General features: G+C 40.4%; 1 protein-coding gene across 3 annotated transcripts in view; it reads left to right on the top strand.

The window, feature by feature from the left end:
- Trmt1l (tRNA methyltransferase 1 like) overlaps positions 1-21,092 on the top strand; it is a 31,692-nt gene that overhangs the window by 1,480 nt on the left and 9,120 nt on the right. For all 3 annotated transcript variants that reach the window (XM_036202242.1, XM_036202243.1, XM_036202241.1), the window contains exons 2-9: positions 3,457-3,567; positions 5,945-6,058; positions 9,073-9,137; positions 11,537-11,666; positions 13,312-13,435; positions 13,825-13,904; positions 19,331-19,574; positions 20,060-20,272. In XM_036202242.1, the coding sequence (XP_036058135.1) occupies positions 3,457-3,567; positions 5,945-6,058; positions 9,073-9,137; positions 11,537-11,666; positions 13,312-13,435; positions 13,825-13,904; positions 19,331-19,574; positions 20,060-20,272 (1,081 nt within the window). The remainder of the gene's footprint in view (positions 1-3,456; positions 3,568-5,944; positions 6,059-9,072; positions 9,138-11,536; positions 11,667-13,311; positions 13,436-13,824; positions 13,905-19,330; positions 19,575-20,059; positions 20,273-21,092) is intronic.

Here is a 21,092-nt window from a genome sequence, read left to right as displayed (position 1 = left end):
TTTTTTCTTTCTTTCTTTCTTTCTTTCTTTCTTTCTTTCTTTCTTTCTTTCTTTCCCTATGATCTGATGGGTAAGGAGTTTTACACTCTTAAGGAAGTAGCATCTGCCCTCCTTTTATGTTTAGATTGAAGTAGTTCAGGAGTTTGGGGAATGCATGCTTCTGCACCCCCTCACCATTTTAATGCCTTGACACTGGGCATGGACTGTGGCTCCACAGTCCTAGCACTTGAGAGACTGGGGGCCGGGTGCTGGAAAATTAGCACCCTAGCTCCTTAAGGAGGCATTGCCTCAAAAAAGGTGTTGGAGGAGAAGGCCTGGAAATATTTGCATATAAATGCTAAAAATCCATGTGTAGCTTGAAGAACATGTGCCATTTAAGAAACCTTCCTACACATACTAACTAGTCACTAAAGATGTATTTGCAGATGACCTAGTTAGTCCTTTGAAGTCAAAGTAGGTGACTTAGCAGCCAGGCAAGATGAAGATGGTGATTCTGAACTAGAGTTGAAAATTGAGGAGAAAGTAACAGAAGTTGTGAAAGAACCTTCTAGTATATTGGATTTATCTGATTTAACAACAGGTTTGCTGTCTTGATTATTAGTATGTTACAAAAAATAAGTTGACTGCTTTAAATACAGAATAATATCTACCATGTTAAGCCAAAAAGTGATTTGTCAGATACTTATAGACTTATCACAAATTTTCAGACAGGTTTTTTTTTTTTTTTTTAATTTCCTTCAATAGTGGACAACACCATTTTCATAGTTAACTTTTTCTAACTTAGTAGGATCTTACTTTGTACTACATGACAGAATAGTTTAAGCATTCCTTTATGCAGCATTGTATATAACTTGTTGCACATACGTGTCTGAACTATAAAGACAACCTTTCATGATTTCAAATGTGGTAGTTTAGTGTGTACACAATGGTCTTTTTTGACCATTACCATCAGCTCTAAAAACTAAAGGTGCTTTTTCCCCCCATATCTCATTTTAACTTTGAGCATGGCCTAGTATGTGAAGTTAATCGAGCCAGCATGGTGGCATACTCCTGTAATCCCAGCATTTGGGAGGCTGAGGTAGGAGAATAATGAATTCCAAGTCGACGTGGGCTGTGTAGTGAGTTCAGACCAGTCTCAGCTACATACATACATACATACAACGTGGGCTGTGTAGTGAGTTCCAGAACAGTCTCAGCTACATGGTAAGCCCCTGTCTCAAAACAGAAAAGTAAAAAGGTAATCTAGTGGTATTTGTCACTCTGCTTTTGTTTAGGAAATTATCTTTTGAGCAGAAGTGTCTGATGGTGTTGGATTCCAGAATTAGTGATTAAAAATGTGCTGCTACATTCAAAAAGGCTAAGGGGTTTTAGAAACGATTTAACTACTTTTAGTGCCTGCTGAGCACCAGTTCTGCACTTGCTGTTCAGCCACCAGAAAGCTCAAGCAAGTGCACTGCTGCCTTCCGATTGTTTACATGAGAAAGACAAAAAAGGACACAGGTTACACACGAGTGAACGGCTGGACTGGGAATGGAGCCGGAAGAGCAGGAAAGCGGCAGCATCAGAAACTGGATCTCCCTCTGCAGACCAGCCTGGCCTCGAACTCACAGAGATCCGCCTGCCTCTGCCTCCCGAGTGCTGGGATTAGAGGCCTGCGCCATCACCGCCCAGAGAATTAAAATATTTGAGGCTTTAAGGTATTTAGCATATTGACTGAGCCCTGAGGTTTATTCCAGTATCTCTTTCTCTTTGGAGATGTTAACTGCCTGTCAGCTAGCATCCTCTGGTGTTGTGCATCCAGGTTCCCACTTGGAGGGTTGCCTTTCCTTTGGAATGCGCGTGCACGTGGGACTCTCCAACCTCAGAAATGACGAATCGCAGTTTCATCTGTCTCCTTCTCTGCAGCACCAAAGTTCCTGAAAACCATCTGCAGTGGTCTTCTCTATTTTCTTTCTCTTTCCATTTGCTTAGCTAGTCTCTGCACCTTTTAAATATCACAGGAAGCTGGACAGTGGTGGCACACTCAAGAGGCTGAGGCAGGCGGATCTGAGTTTGAGGTCTACAGAGCCAAATTCCAGGACAGCCAGGGCTACACAGAGAAACCCTGTCAAGAGAGAGAGAGAGAGAGGAGAGAGAGGGAGAGAGGGAGAGAGGGAAAGAAAGAAAGAAAGTCCGAGGAAACCGTGTACTAAATACAGTAGTCTTTTTTTTCTCGGTCATTCCAGCCGGAATACTTGGTCTGTGCGTTTCTCTTTCATAAGCTCTTCCCCTCTGGCTCCTCCTCCTTGATTCTCCTGCCCATTTGTTCTTTCTGAACTCACTTCTAGATTATTTCTACTTTACTCAGTAACTGATTTAACAGTTTGAGAATGCTTCCCCGGCCACACGCATATACATGCCAAACCAAGAATATGGTCAAACATACTTTAGGAAGCTTAACTCCCAATTTACAAGCATTTCACTTGAGGAATGTGTAATGTTTAAGAAATCTGAAAGTACATAAATAAGACAAAAAAAGAAATAGTTGGGGAATATAAACTATATTAGAATTGAAATACATATTGATTGCATTTAAGAACTAATTTTTGGGCTCATGAGATGGCCCTGTGGGTAAAGGTATTCTAGTCTACAGAGCCAAGTTCCAGGACAGCCAGGGCTACACAGAGAAACTGTCTTGAAAACCAAAGAATAAAAAAAAAAAAAAGATAAAGCTAGTCACCGAGTCTACTTAATTGAAATTCTGTTTATAATCTAGGTTATGAAATTGTATTCGTAATTTGTTAATTCTAATAAGTAATGTTCTCAGCCACTTGCTAGAATTGACTAGGCATTCCTTGGTATCAATCTTTACATCTGATATTTATTTCATTTTACCTTTTGTTACATTATATAGCTATTATGTTAAAAATTAGCATCTTAGTCTCTTACCTGTAATGAAGTTCTTTAAAGACACAAAACATGGATTATAGTTCTCAAGCTGTTTGTACAGGGTAGAAATTTTGTTTGGTTTTGTTTTTGACGTCCTCTCATATATCCCAGGCTGGCTTTGAAGATACTTTGTAGTTGAGGAGGACTCTGAACTTCCTGTCCTCCTGCCTCTACCTCTGAGTGCTAGAATTGCAGGTGCACCACTGTGCCTTATTTATGTGGTACTGAGGATCAGACTCAGGACTCCTGGATGCTAAGCAAGTCTACCAACAGAGCTACACCTCCAGCCCCAAGGGTAGAAACATTTTCCATGGAATTACCTTGACTAAACAAAATTTCAAAGCTGAAATGTACACAATGGAGTTTTTCTCTATAACTTTGTTCATTCTGAAGTACACTTTCCATTTTCTAATCTGAATTGTAGCAGTCCCCATGAGGTACCATATAAATGTATGGTGTGGCTAACCAAAAAATGGAATGGGAAAGAAATGCTAAAACAGTTTTCTAACTCTTAAACCTTCTTTTCAGAGAGACACATCTCGATTCAAAGGCGGCTTGCTGATCTGGAGAAGTTAGCATTTGTGACTGAAGGAGATATTGACTCTGCCAGTTCATTGAACTCAGATAATCTGGACACAGGTATATCCACGTTTGGGGCTACACACACACTTCTGTTTTGTTCTTTGTGTTTTTGATTTTTGAGACAAGGTCTCATATCTTTCTTGTTTTCATTGTTCTGTTTTGTCTTTTTGAGACATTCATTTAACTTTAACTGATCATCATTTCTCAGCTCATGAAAACAGTTTGTTAAGAATAAATTTATTTCTATTAACTAGAACAGTAATAAAATAATCTTGAGGAGATTATAATTTCATGTCTAAGGACTGTGTTTCTATAAGGTGGTAATTGAATTAACAAGTTTTGGACATCCCAAAACAGTGCTTTAAATAACTGTAGGGGCTGGAGAGATGGCTCATTGGTAAAGAGCATGGGCTGCTCTTCCAGAGGACCTGGGTTCAGTTCCCAGCTCCCACGTGGTGGGTCTCAGCCATTTATAATTCTAGTTCCAGGGGACCCAACGTCCTCTTCTGGCCACTCCAGGCACCAGGCATGTCCATAGCACACATACATACATACATTCAGGCAAAACACATTACACATAAAATAAAAATACATAACAAAGCAGTTAAAATTCCCTGGTATAAAAGGGAGGCAACATGGTTGGAACAATTTCTAAAATGTTGTCAGTGCTCTGCTGTCCTGCCTCTGCCCAGATATTCATTCTCATTCTCTCTCTCTCTCTCTCTCTCTAATATATTATCTTTATTTGGCAAAGAGAACATGCCATGGCATGCATGTGGAAGTCAGAGGGCAGCTTTTGGTATTCATCCCCATGTTTTCTCTCTCTGTAATTGGATGTTTCCTGTTCTGACCACCTGATCCCAAATAACTGACTCAGGCCGAATATGAATTATAAATGCTGGGCCAATAGCTCAGGCTAATTACTAACTAGCCTTACATTTTAGGTTAACCCATATTCCTTATTCACACTCCGTCACGTGGCGGTACCTTTATTAAACACGGCACTGTCATCCTGCTCCCTCTGCCTCTGCCTCGCAGATGAAGAGTGTAGAATATTCATAGTGTAGAAAAGGATTATTCCACAGCACCTCTCTCTTTTCTATCTATCTATCTATCTATCTATCTATCTATCTATCTCTAATATATATTATTTACTTGGCAAAGAGAGCATGTCATATCATGCTTATGGAAATCAGGGCAGCTTGTGGAAGTCAGTGCTTTCCTTTCATATGAGTCCCAGGGAGTCTAAGGCTCGATGGCAAGTGCCTTTACCCACTGGAGCCATCGTATCTGTCCCTGTTCTACTCTTCTACGGGCTTAGTTTTCATGTTTGTTTTAAAATAAGCAGTGTTGCCGGGCGCTGGTGGCGCACGCCTTTAATCCCAGCACTCGGGAGGCAGAGCCAGGTGGATCTCTGTGAGTTCGAGGCCAGCCTGGGCTACCAAGTGAGTTCCAGGAAAGGCGCAAAGCTACACAGAGAAACCCTGTCTCGGGGAAAAAAAAAAAAAAAAACTAAAATAAGCAGTGTATATTCAAAAGTGAATTATACTTATTCTTGCATTATTCTATATGTGAAAGATATTTTTGAATTAAAATTATTATTGGTTTGTTATTTCTGTATATTTTATTGCTTGAAGCTTAAATTTGAGACTGTAATTCTTATTTATTTACCTGCTTATTGGTGGACAGGGCAGAGAACAATGTTTGGGTCCCAAGCATTGAATACTGGTTGTCAGGTGTGGTGGCAAGTAAATGCCTTTACCTACGAGCCATCTTGCCAGCCTGAGATTTTAAACTTGGACACTGTTTATCAGAACTGTTATTTAAAATGTTCTGTATTGCTAAGCTAATGCTTTATTTTGATGATCTAGGCTTGTCAGGAATACTCCATAAAAAAGGGAAAACATATAAATGTAGTAATACAGTGAAGTTCAGGATAGGGTTGGTTTTACCAGGTCCCTGGCCTCAGAATAGCAATGTGTTATGCTCTGTCTTCTCGTTTTCTTAGTTGTCTTTTAGCTGTGTTCGCTGCTGCCAGGGTAGTAGGGAAGTACTATAGCAGATGTACTCAGCCATCTCTGCCCAACACCTGCCTTCTAGAAATGCCATATTGCTAGTTTTCCATTCTCAGGTGGTAGTCTCCCTGGCAAAAGTGTAGCTGAAGGCAACATCACCTTTTAAACCTGCCTGTTCCTACTGGCAGCAGCTGTCATCAGCTAGCCACACATAGCAGAGTTTCGGTGCTAAAAATAGCCGTTCACATGCTACAGTTCTTATGAAGGACATCCAGGGCCAGAACCAAATACTGTCTTCCTGCGGTGAAGAAAATCTTTCTCTAAGAAGGGGGATGAGTACATGGGGAGGTTCTCTGCTACTCTTGTACCTGGATCCAGGTATTAATAGCTGATGGTCTGTGTTTTTTCTTCTTTTAAAGAAAACAGTCATACTTGTCCATTGTGCCCTAAAGAAAAATTCAGAGCTTATAGTAACCATAAGCTTCGTCGACACCTTCAGAATTTACACTGGAAAATCTCAGTTGAATTTGAAGGTTAGTATTTTGTCTTTACCTAGAGTGATGTACATGAAGTCTAACATTTGTTACCAGCTTTGGAATTCTACTGTAAACATAAGTATTTTCACTTTATTTTATGATGATTTAATGTATTTAATAAAGACAGTACACAGTCCCATATGCAGTAAGCACACGGCAGTTCGTAGACATTTATAGCGGTCTGTGACTGACTGGGTAACTCTGACTCGGTCCGTGTTGCTTGTTCAACATTGTTTCAGCAAGTTTCTCTTCCTGTTGTAGAACAGCTACTGTGTCACATACAATTTAAAGACAAAGTAAAGGAAGAAAAGCAAGAAAATAAAATAACTGGTACTAATATTAGAAAAAGTCACGAGCTGAAAACTTCAGGATATTGATAGAAGAATATAGGATATTCAGAACTAGCCTTTACTATAGATAAGGGGAAATTATTTTAAAAAACACTAATTATAATGACAAAAATGATGTAATTTGAAGGAATACATTTTTAACAAGTTGGTTCATAAGGAAAATAATAAATTTGAAAGACAAAAACTAAGATCACATTAAGAGACTAGGATCTGAGGCAGTGAAGTATAGTTTCTAGGGGGAAAGATACAGCATCTTTTACGTTTTAAAATACATATATGAATCCTTCATGTGAGTGTCATAGCAGTAAAATAATCAGTAGATAAGAGTAGAAACACAATGATAGGTAGATGTGTGAGGATAGTCATTGTGTCATGTACTTTGTGACAAAAATTTGGAATTAAAAGGAATATTGGCTACATTGTGGCATAGAGATATCTAATGCAGCCACTAATAAGAACACGTTCTGTATATATATCCTAGCAAACTTCCAAGTTTCTATTTCCACACTAATCTACAGTCTTAGGTTCCTGTTGCTGTGATAAAACACCATGACCAATAGCTTCTAGTCCACCATCCATGGAAGTCGGGGCAGGGATTCAAAGCAGGACCCAGAGGCAGGAACTAAAGCAGAGACTGTAGAGGTGTATAGCTTACTAGCTTGCTCTTCATGGCTTCCTGGAACTCGCTGTGTAGACCAGGCTGGCCTCAAACTCAGAGATCTGCCTGCCTCTGCCTCCCGAGTGCTGGGATTTATTTATTTATCTATTTATTTATTTATTTGAGACAGGGTTTCTATGTGTAGCCCTAACTGAAACTGCCCTGTAGACCAAGGGCAGGCTTCAAACTTAGAGAGATCTGCCTGCCTCTACCACCATTACCCAACTTTAGCCTGCTTTCTTATAGCAGCCAGGACCACCAACCAGCCCAATGGTGGCACCACCCACAATGAGCCACATCAGTCAATCAAGAAAATGTCCCGCAGTCTTGACAAGGCCAGTCTAGTCGGGGCATTTTCTCATTTGAGATTCCTTCTTCCACAATGACTCTAAGTTGTCCAGTACAGCTACTAATGAAACTAGCAATATGTGGCGTGTATTTTATAATATTCTATTTGAATAAAACTGGTCTTCCCTGAAGAAAACCCTCTACATAGATAGCAGTCTTATACCTAAATATATATGGAATATGAATATGTGGACCAGTCAACATCCTGACTGAGTTAATGGTCACTGGGAATGGAGGAGACTTTTCTTAAGTGGTGTAGCCACTGGTAAGGTGCCCATAATTCTGAAAGCAAATCCTTGCCTATGCTCCTACAAATAATAATAAACTCAGTGGGTCGTAATGCTTTCCCAGAAAGACATGAAGGTAAAGGGGATCAGCAGGAGTGAGATGGAGACAAGGTATGATAGTGAGCAGCAGTTGGGGCTAGAGATAGACATTTGGGAAATGTCAGAATATAGATAATATTTAAAGCCATGAGATTTAATGAAATAGATAACCTTAGGTATACATATGAATAGAAAAAAGCCAGCCGAAGCCGAGTTCTCGGGCACTTCAACAATGTGCAGAGGGGAAATGATGGAAAGCCTTAGAATAAAGGAGAGATGAGTTACAGGCTAGGTTAGGAGAGACTACAAGCCATTTTGTCAGCAAAATAAAACTGAAGAAAACTCATAGGGACTGAGATATAGCTCAATGGTAGAGTATTTCTTAGCGTGTAGAAAGCCCTAGAATTTATCCCTAGAATTACCCAGAGAAAGAAAGAACTAAAGAAAAGGACTAGTGGTTTGTTGTACGACAGGATCTCAAGTCGTCCAAGCTGACCTTAACTAGCTAGCTGTGTAACTGAGAATGACATCATTCTCCTGCTTCTGCCTCCCAAGTGCTGGGTTTACAGGCATGCTACACAGTACCCGGGGTGTTGACAAATGAGTCTTGGGGTAACCTATAACCAAGATTACAATTCCCTAACCAGCAGTTAGAATTAGGGGTCTTGTGTCACAAATAAGTTAGTAACTAGCACTATAATTTGAGAGTCCTTCCTACAAGAGATCGTTGGAATCATGAAAGAGGCTAAACTCACCAGAGGAGAAGTATATGGCCGCCAACCAAGCCTAATAAATATCTATGTTTTAGGGGATGAAAAAACCTAGATATCAATACCCCAAACTAAGAATAATACATTCAGACATAAAGGAAGAAAGTGTAAAGGTGGAGGAGAAGGAAGATTGTCGCATCTGTTTAGTGAAGAAGCAAAGACAATGCAGTTAAGTATAGTTGACTAGCTCCAGGCCAGAGAGCAGTGTCTCGACAAAACTAGAATTGATATGTCTCTTTGTCTCATTATAAAATAAATGTTGTTCAAGTAATTATGATGTTACAAGTAGAAGAATAATCCTAATGATTTTTTTTCTCTCTTTTTGAGACAGGGTCTCATTGTACAGCCCTGGCTGACCTGGAACTATGTAGATCAGGCTGGCCTCAAACTCACAGAAATTCACCTGCCTCTGTTTCCCGAGTGCTAGGATTAAAGGCATGTGCCAGTGCACCGGGTGACTCTACTTATTTTTTGAAAATTAAGACTGTCCTTGCAACTTGGAATGCCAGTAGGATGCTTAGAGAATAATAATAACCCAGCTGGCCATTCTTCATTCTAGGCTACAGGATGTGCATCTGTCACTTAGCTTGTCGACCAGTAAAACCAACCATTGTTGGAGAACAGGTAATCAGATGTTTGTTCTTACTGTTAACTTTAGTTGACTTTAAAGAAAGCACAATTTTTACTTGCTTTAAAACTGCACTTTGTCAGGGCTGAATGGATGGCTCAGTGGTTAAGAGCGCTGGCTGCTCTTCCAGAGGTCCCGAGTTCAATTCCCAGCCCCCACGTGGTGGCTCATACCATCTGTAACTGTAGTCCCACGGGATCTGATGCCCTCTTCTGGTGTGCAGGTGTACATGCTGACAAAACACCTACATACATACAGTACATAAATAAATAAGTCTTTAAAAAAAAACCTACACTTTGCCAAGAGCCAATAATCTATTTACTAAAGTTAAGATGTGTATGTTCAGCAAAATGGTTTTTTATTTTACTTCTTTTTGAGTCAGAGTCTTCTGCAGCTAGGGCTGACTTCAAATTCACTATGTAGCTAAGGATGACCTTGAATTCCTGATCCTCCTGCCCTTGCTTCCTGAGTACTGGAATGATAGGCATGTGCCATCACTTTCAGTATACACTAGTGGGGACTGACCCCGGGCTTTGTGTGTGCTCAGCAAGTACTCTATCAGCTGAGCTATGGCCTTGGCCCAGTGTACTTTAAAATCCTTATCTAAATGCTCTCGAGTAATATGAAGGACTAATATAAAATGTACAGAAAAAATACTGTTGAACTGCTCATTTTATTTTGTTTTATGTGTATTGGTATTTTGCCTGTCTGTGTGTCTGTGGGCCACTTCCATGCCCAGTGCCCATTGAGGTCTGAAGAGGGCATCAGATCCAAGTAGTATCTCTTGCTTTGGTAGCAAATTCTGATGAAGGAATAGGACCTTCTGATATCTGTGAGCTAGTAAATACTTCGTTTTTCAATTTCATGTTCTTCTTCCTTCTGGTTTTCCTTTTAAGTTTAACTTTAAACAATCAAGAGAATCTAAGGGGTTTTGGTGGGTATTTATTGGTGTTTTCTTTTTGGTTTGGCTTTTGGCTTTTGAGATGGTGTCTCGATATGCAGCCCAAGCTGGCCTTGAACTTGCTCTGTAGCCCAGGATGAAGTGCTTATGTCTATTATTATTAAGAGCAATTTGACCAACAGGGAATATAACCTACAAAATTGTTTCAGTCATGCTACCTAGAAAGCTATTTGTTAAATTCTGTGTGTGAGTGTGTGTGAGTGTGTGTTTGTGTGTGCATGTATGTGTAGAGGCCAGAGTTTGGCTCGGTGTCTTCCTCAGTTGTACTCATCCTTATTTTTGGATATAGTCTCTCACTGAAGCTGGACAGCCATTGAGCTCTAAGGGTCTGCCGTCTCTACCTCCCCAGCACTGGGACTGGCTTTTCCTGTAGGTGCCCCGGAGCCAAGCTCGGATGCATGTTTGCACAGCAGTTGCTCTACCCACTGAGCCACTTCCCCTTCTCTGTTGGATTCTCGTTGTTCATTTCTCCTTTGTTCTTTTTTGAATAATCAAGTGTGAGAAGGTGTTCCTAGAGCTGTAGATAGACTCTAGTTGCATGGTACTTGATCAGCATGCATGAGTACCACAAAAACAAAACAAAGTCACCAAAGTATCTTTTAATATGATTGTCATTTACTTTAAGGAACAATGTAGTGTTTTGATAGCCCATACCAGTGATGTGTCATCTAAGGTGCCTGCACTAGAGACGTAGAAGAGGCTAAGAAGGAACCACTGGAGGAGAATAGTCTTTTTGTTTCCAGCTCTAAGGAAATTTGTGAAACTAGAATTTTTTTTCTTTTTTATTTATTTATGTGTGTGTGTGTGTGTGTGTGTGTGTGTGTGTGTGAGAGAGAGAGAGAGAGAGAGAGAGAAAGAGAGAGAGAGAGAGCAGACATGCTCCTTTTACAGCACACCTGTCTAGGTCAGAGGACAACTTTCAGGAGTCAGTTCTCTCCTTCCACCATGGTTTCCAAAGATCAAACTCAAGTCACCAGGCTTGTAGGGCAAATACTTTTACGTGCTGAACCATCTTGTCCACAGCCTACTTCCTGAAAGGTAGATTGCTCATTCTGAAATGGGATATTAGACCTGGCTAAATTTTCAAAAAATCTAAAGAGCGGGTTGCTAAATACAGATATTGTTAAAAATTAAGGCCGGTTAAACTTAGCGGCAGCACCACTGCTAACATCATGCCATCAATAAGTGTGGCTTATATAAACAACAGTGCAATGATTTATAACAGAATGAATGAAAAACTAGGAAAGAGAATGTGTGGCCTACTATAATAAAGCATATATAAGGGTCACTTGAAGTTATCCTTTCAGAGTTACTTCAAGAAATTACATCACCTTCTATACTGTTATAAATCCAGTACTCATGAACATACTACCGCCTGAGACTTCCATTTCATTGCCTTAGTAACCTGTTTAAATTCAATGCTCTATTTGACAGCTGTCCAGTAAACTGGGTGCCCATTATCACTGCATCATTTGTTCAGCAACCATCACCAGAAGAACTGACATGCTAGGGCATGTTAAGCGCCATGTGAATAAAGGAGAAACTAAATCCAGGTATATTGCTGGTAAGTTACACAATCCCATTACCATAGTAATAATTAGGTCCTTAAATAAAATGATCTAGTTATTCTTTTCAGACATTAAGCAAATAAAATATACTGACTGAACGAAATTATTTGGTTGACAAGTAATCCATAACGTCATGGTTTTTCTTGATGTGAGGTTTCCAGTAACACTCAGCTGTTCTCAAGAGATACTGATGAATGTTATAAAGACTGCAAGGGGTACTTATGCTCAACTAGCTAGCTGTCTTTTTAACGTAGGCGGTTGTTCCAGACAGAGTCTCTGCAGACCAGGCTGGCCTGGAACTCACAGAAATCCACCTGCCTCTATCTCCCAAGTGCTGGGATTAAAGGCGTGCACCACCACACCCAGCCAAACTAGGTAGCTCAATGAAAAAGTTTAGAATTATCTATAATGAGAAATTATAGAATTATAGTCATAGGACTTTTTTTTTTTTATATCAGTAACTGTTATTGTGGAAAATACTGGGAACAAGATGCCTAGTGGAAAAGACCTTTATTCTGAGTAATATAAAATGTCAAGAATTAGGTTAGCCCTTAGGGCCAAGAATCCTTTCATTTTCTCACAGGATATCATTTGCAAGAGCTGATACAAGGCAAGCATCTTCAGTGAGTATAGAAGGATACACAACATTAGAAAAGTTTTCTTGATGTAATAGAAGAGGAAATATGCTGGGTGGTGGTGGCGCACGCCTCTAATCCCAGCACTCAGGAGGCAGAGTCAGGCAGATCTCTGTGAGTTCGAGACCAACCTGGTCTACAGAGTGAGATCCAGGAAAGGCGCAAAGCTACACAGAGAAACCCTGGGGGGGGGGGGAGATATGTCTCAAATATAATATTGGCCAAAAAAGGATAAATAAAGGATATAATTATTTTTCCAAATATTACATATGTCTTACCTCTTAAATATTTGAAATATATATGCATATATTTTCACATCAGCATTCCATTTGAGATTATAGCTAAAGGATTATGATATATACTAAATATAAAATGTTCCTTCCATTACTTAATAGCCATTGGATGCAGTTTAGTTTAAAATTGTAATTAATGGGAAAGTGGGGGCCATGAGATTGCTTAATGGGTAAAAGTCCTTCTATGCATGCCTGGTGAGCTAAGTTCCACCCCTAGATTCACAAGGAGGCAGGGAAACATTGCCTCCCCAGTGTTCTCAAGTTTAAGGGTTCAGAAAATACCGAGATTCTTATTTAGACCTCTAATGGAAAGCAAACATACAAATGCTCAATTTCTATAGTATTTCAATACACCCCTTGGCCAGCCTGTGAGAGCATAATGTAGTACTTAATGAGCCATAAAACTGTTAGGATTTTGTGCTATCTGAAGGTTTTCTTGGGTTTTATAATACTGATACAGTGATGTGGTACACAATCAGAATTTTAAGTGAGTCAACCTCCTTGCATTCACCAAATACCTACCTAGGCACAGCTCTTCCACAGACAATTGAATACATTTGTTCTGTGGCTTTCTTTTGGGTTTTTGTTTTTTATATCTACCAAATTATTTGCTTTAGCACAAAATAATATAAAGTTACTTTTTAAAATATGTTCTGTTGAATATTTAGCATTATTTTTAATTACCCTGAAATCTCTTCTTTCTTCCATTTTAGCTTCTACTGCCAAATCATCTAATGAAATTTTGAAGGAGGCAGACACAGATATACAAGTTTGTCCTAATTACTCGATACCTCAGAAAACAGATTCATATTTTAATCCCAAAATGAAACTAAATCGGTAAGACTGACTGAAAATAGAGCAAGAGACTCTTCAGATGTATCTCTTTCAACCTCTGTGTTTATAAGCATTAAGATTAATTAAAATCATCTATTTTAACATTTTCTCAGAATATTTATTTTTTCAGACAATGAATTTTTCAGTCAAAGAATAAAATAGACCTAATTTTCTGTTACTAAACCTGTACAGAATGATGGAAAGTTTTATTTATTAAATAAACGGATACTTGTTAAATAGAATTCAGTTAGATTCCTAGTTTAACCTCACAAACTTAGAGGTCTTGAACTATCAATTTGGGAGTCTATACATGGCATATAGGTATGTTCTTTGTTCTACAAAGTTGAAACCATACTACAGCAAAGTTACTTCAGATTACTTCTTCTTTCTAGTCAAATAATATTCTGTACATTGGCTGCTTTGGCTGAGGAAAGAAAACCTTTGGAGTGTTTGGATGCCTTTGGAGCCACTGGTAAGTAAAAGAAAAATTTAATTTTCAAATTTATTTTTAGATGTATTTTGCCTGCATAGATGTATGTATCAAATCCATGCAGTACTTTCAGAGGCCAGAAGAGGGCATCAGATCCTCTGGAAATGGTGTTAGAGATGGATGTGAGCCACAGTGTGAGTGCTAGGACCTCTAGAAAAGCAGCCATTGCTCTTAATTCCAGCCCCTGTATAATGTCTTCATGTCTAGCAAAATGTTTTCATGAGCTGCACGTGGTAGCACTCACCTTTAATCCCAGCATTCGGGAAGCAGAGGCGGTGAATTCCTGTGAGTCCAAGGCCAGCCTTGTCTACATAGTGAGTTCCAGGATGGCCAGAGATACATAGTATGACCCTGACTCAAAAAAAAAAAAAAACCAGAGGAAAGAAAAATTCAAATTTTCATGTAAAAAAATTTAAGATCCAAGGTAAGATTTTCAATTTTTTATGAAAATTTTCAAAAAGATTCTATACAAAAGTAAACAGTATAACATTGGCACTTCAAAAATAATTTACTCATGTTCAATCTTGTTTTAGCGATATCTCCATAAGTTCAGATTTCTTACATTAGTCTCTTTATTCCATTAATTTAAAACAAATCCTGGACATATTATTTTATGTAAAAACTTAAGTAGGATTACTTAAAAAAATAAGCCCTCACCCTCTCCCATCAATGTGTGGCTGACCTTCAGCTCCTGACCCTCCTGCCTCAGCTCCCATATGCTGAGATTACAGGACATTCCTCCATACTCAGAAGAAATTTCTTTAAAGCTATAATAACATTATCAGACCTAGAAAATTAAGATTAATTCAGACATCTAAACATTTTAAAATTCAAATCAGAATCCAAAGAGTCTATATTTTCATTGTCTCTGTTATTGTTGCTATTATGTTCTTTTGACACAGAGTCTAACTGTGTAGCTTTGGCTGTGTACCCCAGGCTGGCCTCAAATGCAGAGATTCTGAATTCCACCTTCCTCTGCCTGGAATTAAAGGTATGCACCATCATGCCCAGCTAAGTCTCTTCTATGGTCTCCTGTCATTTTGAGTGTGTAAGTGAGAAAGAAGCCAGGTTGGTGGCACACGCCTTTAATCCCAGCACTCGGGGAGGCAGAGCCAGGTGGATCTCTGTGAGTTCGAGGCCAGCCTGGGCTGTCAAGTAAATTCCAGGAAAAGATGCAAAGCTACACAGAGAAACCCTGTCTCAGAAAAAAAAAGTGAGAGAGAGAGAATGTGTATGTGTGTGTGTCTGTGTGTCTTTTTGCATGCACGAACATGCATATGTGCTTATGTGGTATTTATTGACAGAATCAGGTTTTTGACACATAATTTCTAGCCATCTAGATTTTTATTGTCTCATCATGGTTTCTGTAACATACTCCTATAACCTATATTTTTCCAAGTTGTTCTAATTCAAATGTGGCTCAGGCTGGCCTTGAACTGGCTATATGACTGAGTATGACCTTGAACTCCTGACTCTCCTGTGCCTACCTCCCAAGTACTAGGATTACACTATAGGCTACCATGTCTGACAGGAAGGAAAAACAATGGGTTTGTTTTTTTTTTTTTTTTTTAACAGAGTGAAGACCAGGCTAGCCATTGAGCTCAGATCTGCCTGCCTCTGCCCCTCAAGTGCTGGGATTAAAGGGGTGCACCACCACACCTAGCCAGAAAAAATTTTGAAGAATATTTGTCCACTGTAGTGAGGTAATAGCTAATATCGTTTTTTTGTGTTTTCCACTTATTTTTTATTATTGTGAGAAAGTGTGTGGGTATGTATGTGGGTGGGTCAAAAGACACCTGTCAAGAGCTGGTTCTCTCATTCCACCATGGTTTCTGGGAGCCAGACTCGGGTAGTTTGGCTTTCAAGGCAAGTGCTCTTACCTGCTGAGCCACCTCACCAGCCTTTCTGTGTGTTTGGATGCTCATTGCCTAGCCTTCGGCCTTTTATTTTCTTCTACTTTTAGCTTTCTAAGACTGGATCTCTCTGTTACTAGGCTGGTCTAGAACTGACTATTTAGCCCAAGCTGTCCTTGAACTGCTGCTCCTCTTGCAACCGTCTCCCAGTGCTAGGATTCTAGCCACCATGCACAATGCTAGTTTCAGTGAAATGAAAACCGTTTTTCTCCAAAGACCTTTAACAATAGAGAAAAGAAAATAGAAACAGGAATTCCTGAAAGGCCATTTGTGCTCGGTGCATATCTTCATAAAGATTAACGGAATTACAGTCTTGGGAGGTATATACTAGGAGTAAAAGCATTTAAAAGCATGGACTTTGGGGCCAAAGTCCCTGGGTTCAAGTCCTGGTTTCATCACATGCTACTCTAATGTGGTAATACATCCATTTAAAATGGTAGCAGTAATAAATAATTTTTCTAAGCTGAGCCATTTAAATGTTATTTTTGTCTGTATGTATGTGTGCATGTGGATGCGTGTGTGCAGAGGTCAGAGGTCAACACTGACTATCTTCCTCAGTTGCTCTCTACCTTGTATTTTGAGTCTGGGACTCTTTGTGAACTCGGGTGGAGCTCACTGAGTTGTCTAGACTGGCCAGCCAACAAGCCTCGGGAGCCCTATCTCCACCTCCCAGAGTTTGGCTTACAGAGCCTTACTTGTTACACGTGGCTTCTCGTGGAATGGAGGATCAAACCTCACACCCTCACGTTTGTATACAAGCATTTTACTGACTGAGCTATCTTCCCCAGCTCTTTTTTTTTCCATTTTTCTTTATAAAGAAACTTTCTACCCATTTTACATACCACCCACAGATCTCATCTCCTCTGTCCTCCCACCCCCAGCCCTCTCTCCCAGGCCACCTCACATCCCCACATCCCCCAAATCAAGGTCTCCCGTGGGGAGTCAGCAGAGCCCGGCACACTGAGCCTAGGCCAGTCCAAGCCCCTCCCCACTGCACCAAGGCTGTGCAAGGCTCTGGGCTCCTAGAAGCCTGCCCATGCACCAGGGATGGATCCCGATCCCCCAGTCTGGGTGCCCCCTAACAGTTGGAGCCAAACAACCGTCTTCCGTATCCAGAGGGCCTAGTCCAGTCCCATGGGTTCCACAGCCACCAGTCCACAGTTCATGGGCTTCCACTAGTGTGGCCGGTCATCTCTGCACGTCCTCCCATCATGATCTCAATGTCCCCCACCTGCAGTATCTCTCCTGTCTCTCATCAGTTGGATTCCCAGAGCTCAGCCTGGTGCCTAGCCATGGATCTCTCCATCTGCCTCCATCAGTCGCTGGACAAAGGCTCTATGATGGTGGTTAGGGTATTCACTAGACTGGTCACCAGAGTAGACCAGTCTAAGCACCCTCTGGACCACTGCCAGCACCCCAGGTGGGGTCAACCTTGTGGATTCCTGAGAGCCTCCCCAGCACCCTGCCTCTTCCTATTCCCATGATGTCCCCATCTATCATGGTATCTCCCTCCCTGCCTTCCCACTCTGTCCCTGTTCCAGCTTGACCCTCCCATTTCCCTATGTTTTCACCCCTCCCCCTCACTCCCAGTCCGCTCATGTAGATCTCATCCACTTCTCCTTCACAGGGTCATCCATGTGTCCCTCCTAAGGTCTTTCCCTGTTAGTTAGCCTCTCTGGAGCTGTAGGTTGCAGTTGGCCATCCCTTCCCTCACATCTAGTATCCACTTATGAGTGAGTACATACTATGTTTGTCCTTCTGAGTCTTCCCCAACTCTTTTTTATTCACTCTTTTTCACCACTAATTCGATCTCAAATTAGCTACCAACTTTGTTCTGATTTGGGTTTTGTGTGTGTGTGTGTGTGTGTGTGTGTGTGTGTGTGTGTTTTGTTTAGTTTTGAAGCAGCGACGCACTGCATTGCTCGGGCTGACCTGGAACTCTTATGTACACCAAGCTGGTCTTGAACTCACAGACATCTGTCTCCCTAGTGCCAGGATTAAAGGCGTATGCCACCATGCCCGGCCTGATTTATCTTTAGTATTATAACTCATACTCCTTTCCCCATCCACATCTACCACTTAATGACCAGTCTATTGCAATAGTCTGTGTTTCCAGTCTTTTCCATTGGCAAACAGCTGTTTTTCTGAGTTATATATGTTGATGTTACTTCTCAGTCAACAGCATGCATCTTGACTGCCTGAAGTCCAAAGTGCTCCACCACAATTTAGTGCCACCTTCATAATATGATCCTCTTTCCTAATTTATTGCCATGTTTTCCTTACATATTCTGTGCTTTACCTTTTAAAACCTGAAATTATGAAAGCTAATGCCTGCAAAAGGTATATTCAACATTTTTATAAACTGCTGTATCTGGCAGCATTTTTTATTGGCTTTTCAACCACCTTCTGGAAACCTGGACCAGCATCATCAAAAGCAGAGCAGTCACTATAATACTTTTCTTTTTAATATGTCTTTGTAAATTGTTGGCAGCTCTGTGGTAGTCTCTCTGCACATTTGTTCCCCTGAAATGACAGTCGTAGAACTTACCCCACAAGTGGATTGTGAGAGTCTGAACACAGTTACCTAGCGGCCCTAACAGTAGATGAGATTTTCTTTTCATTTGTGAAGTAGAGGATGTCGGTACTTCAGAGAGGGTGTTAGAGATCCCTGTCAGTCAGGTTTCTATCACCATCTCCAGCTGGAAATGTCCTCTGCCCTCTCTAGTAGCTCTGGGAAGCCATGAGAAGAGCCACCTGATGGAGCTCTTGTGGCCTAAGCAGAGTTGCTCCCCACACTGCAGGGCTCTCTTTGTATGCTGTCTGAAAACTTTGGTCAAGAAAGGTTATTTCTTCTTTCTTTCGTTTTGTTATTGTGCATCTGTGAGAATGCAGGCGTGCGTGTGGCAGGGAGGGTCAGAGGAAGACTTTGGGGAGTCAGTTTTCTCCTTCCACCGTGGGTTCTGGGCTCAAGATCAGAATGTCTAGCTCTCAGAGAACACTTCCACCTTTTAAGCTGCTCATTGGCCTGGAAGTTAGTTTTCATATTTAGGAGAGATGAGCGTATTAGTGCATGACTGTAACCCCTGCATGCAGGAGGCAGAAACAAGAGGATTCATGTCTCATAGCCAGCCAGAGTGGTGGCTCACGACTTTGATTCTGACACTTGGAAGTCAGAGGCAGGTGGATCTCTGTGAATTTAAGGACAGGAGTTCCAGGACAGCCAGGGCTACAATCAAAACACATTGTCTTTGTTATTTTTCTGGTCCTTGAGGGTAAATTTGAGCAGCAGAACATTCAACTTACCATCTTCCTTTCCAGCAGGGTATTGCCCTCTTAGCATTCTGTACTCTGGGATTCATAAAGACGTGAAGATTTGGAAGGGGTGTGTGTGTGTGTGTGTGTGTTACTTTTAAAACACCTACCTTTTTAGTCATTAGTTATTATAACTTAAATGTATTTAATTTAAAGATTGTCTTCTCTTCCATTTCTTCCAAGGAATAATGGGATTACAGTGGGCAAAACACCTTGGAAATGCAGTCAAAGTTACAATTAATGACTTGAATGAAAACTCTGTGAGTTTGATTCAGAAAAACTGCCATTTAAACAAATTGAAAGTGGTGGTAGACAGTGAGGAAAAGGAAGAGGGTGATGCCCTGGAAGAAGATGGTACTCTTGGTGATATCCAGGTGACCAGGATGGATGCCAATGTGTTGATGCACCTGAGGTCTTTTGATTTCATGTAAGTGAAGAACATTTGTCAGATGTAGATTAAACAGGGCTGCTGGAGATGGGTGCCTTCAAATTAAAGACACTTGTGGTTTGTTTTAATACAGTTTTTGGTCTTGGCCTGAGATATCCAATAAGAACAATTCAGACTTCCTGGGAATGAACTTTTCTTCTTAGGCTAATTTGTTCCCGTGTGTTTGACATGTCATTGACTATTTTGTTATGTATTTTAAAAACATAATTAAGTATTTAAAAGAGATTGGCAAAGTACTTTTTTCCTTCAGTTTTTTGAGACAGTCTTCCCGTTAGCCTAGGCTGGCTTCAAACTGGAAGTTCTCCTGCCTCCACCTCCTGAGTGCTAGGATTACAGGTGTGTTGCCATCACACCTGACTTGCAAGCTACTTTTGAATCTGTGGAATTTTATCATTAGAATAATATTGGTAAAATGTGGACTACTGATGTAAACTCAGATCTGTGTATTTTCTTTCTGATTTTAGACACCTAGACCCATTTGGGACATCAGTGAACTACCTAGACTCTGCATTCAGAAATGTAAGAAACCTTGGCATAGTATCAGTGACTTCTACAGATATCAGCTCCTTATATGCCAAGGCACAGCATGTTGCCCGGCGTCACTATGGATGTAACATTGTCCGAACAGAGTATTACAAGGAGCTAGCAGCCAGAATTGTCGTAGCTGCTGTGGCAAGGTACCAGATTGCCAATGGTGACCTCATATGTTTTGGTGTGACTTGTGATTTTGAAGAGAATGATACTATGAATGATTGTTTACTTTTTAAAATAGTGCATGAATTTTTTAATTCTATATCCCTTATATGTAATTTTGATTTGATTTATTTTAGTGGTTTTAATTTTGTGGTCTCTTTCTTTCTTTCTTTTTTTTACATGTATTCATTTATTTTGTGTGGTTTGTGTAGGTGCATGTGTGGAGGTCAGAGAACAGCTTGGGATAGTCAGTTCTCTCCTTCCACCATGTGGGTTCTGGGAATCACCTCAGTTATCAGGCTTGGCAACAAGCACCTTCACCCACTGAGCAATTCTGATGGCCTGTTATTCTTGTGTTTTGTTAGAACTTAAATGTTGATATCTGAAATAATGAAAGTGGGAATTAATTTCAGACCTGTCTTAACTCGATGATTATAGCAGTAAAGAGAGGTAGCAACATCAAAGGAGAAGCAGAAGACCATTTCATCTTCAGTAGTCTGAATGGAATGATGGCCTCTAACTTGATTCCAAAAATGACCTTGTAAAACAGGAAGATCTTTCTGTATCTCCCTAGGAGTTCAAAAGTATCAAAATGGGGGCTGGAGAGATGGCTCAGAGGTTAAGAGCACTGACTGCTCTTCCAGAGGTCCTGAGTTCAATTCCCAGCACCCACATGGTGACTCACAACCATCTGTAATGAGATCTGGTGCCCTCTTCTGTATACATAATAAATAAATAAATCTTTTTTTAAAAGTATCAAAATGAAGGAAGACTATTACCTACTTTGTACAGAATTTTATGCTA

This window comes from Onychomys torridus, chromosome 11 (assembly GCF_903995425.1).
Source record: "Onychomys torridus chromosome 11, mOncTor1.1, whole genome shotgun sequence".
NCBI classification, from domain to species: Eukaryota; Metazoa; Chordata; class Mammalia; order Rodentia; family Cricetidae; genus Onychomys; species Onychomys torridus.
The sequence above is the reverse complement of the archived record's forward strand: the minus strand, read 5'-3'. Positions and strand labels throughout refer to the sequence as shown.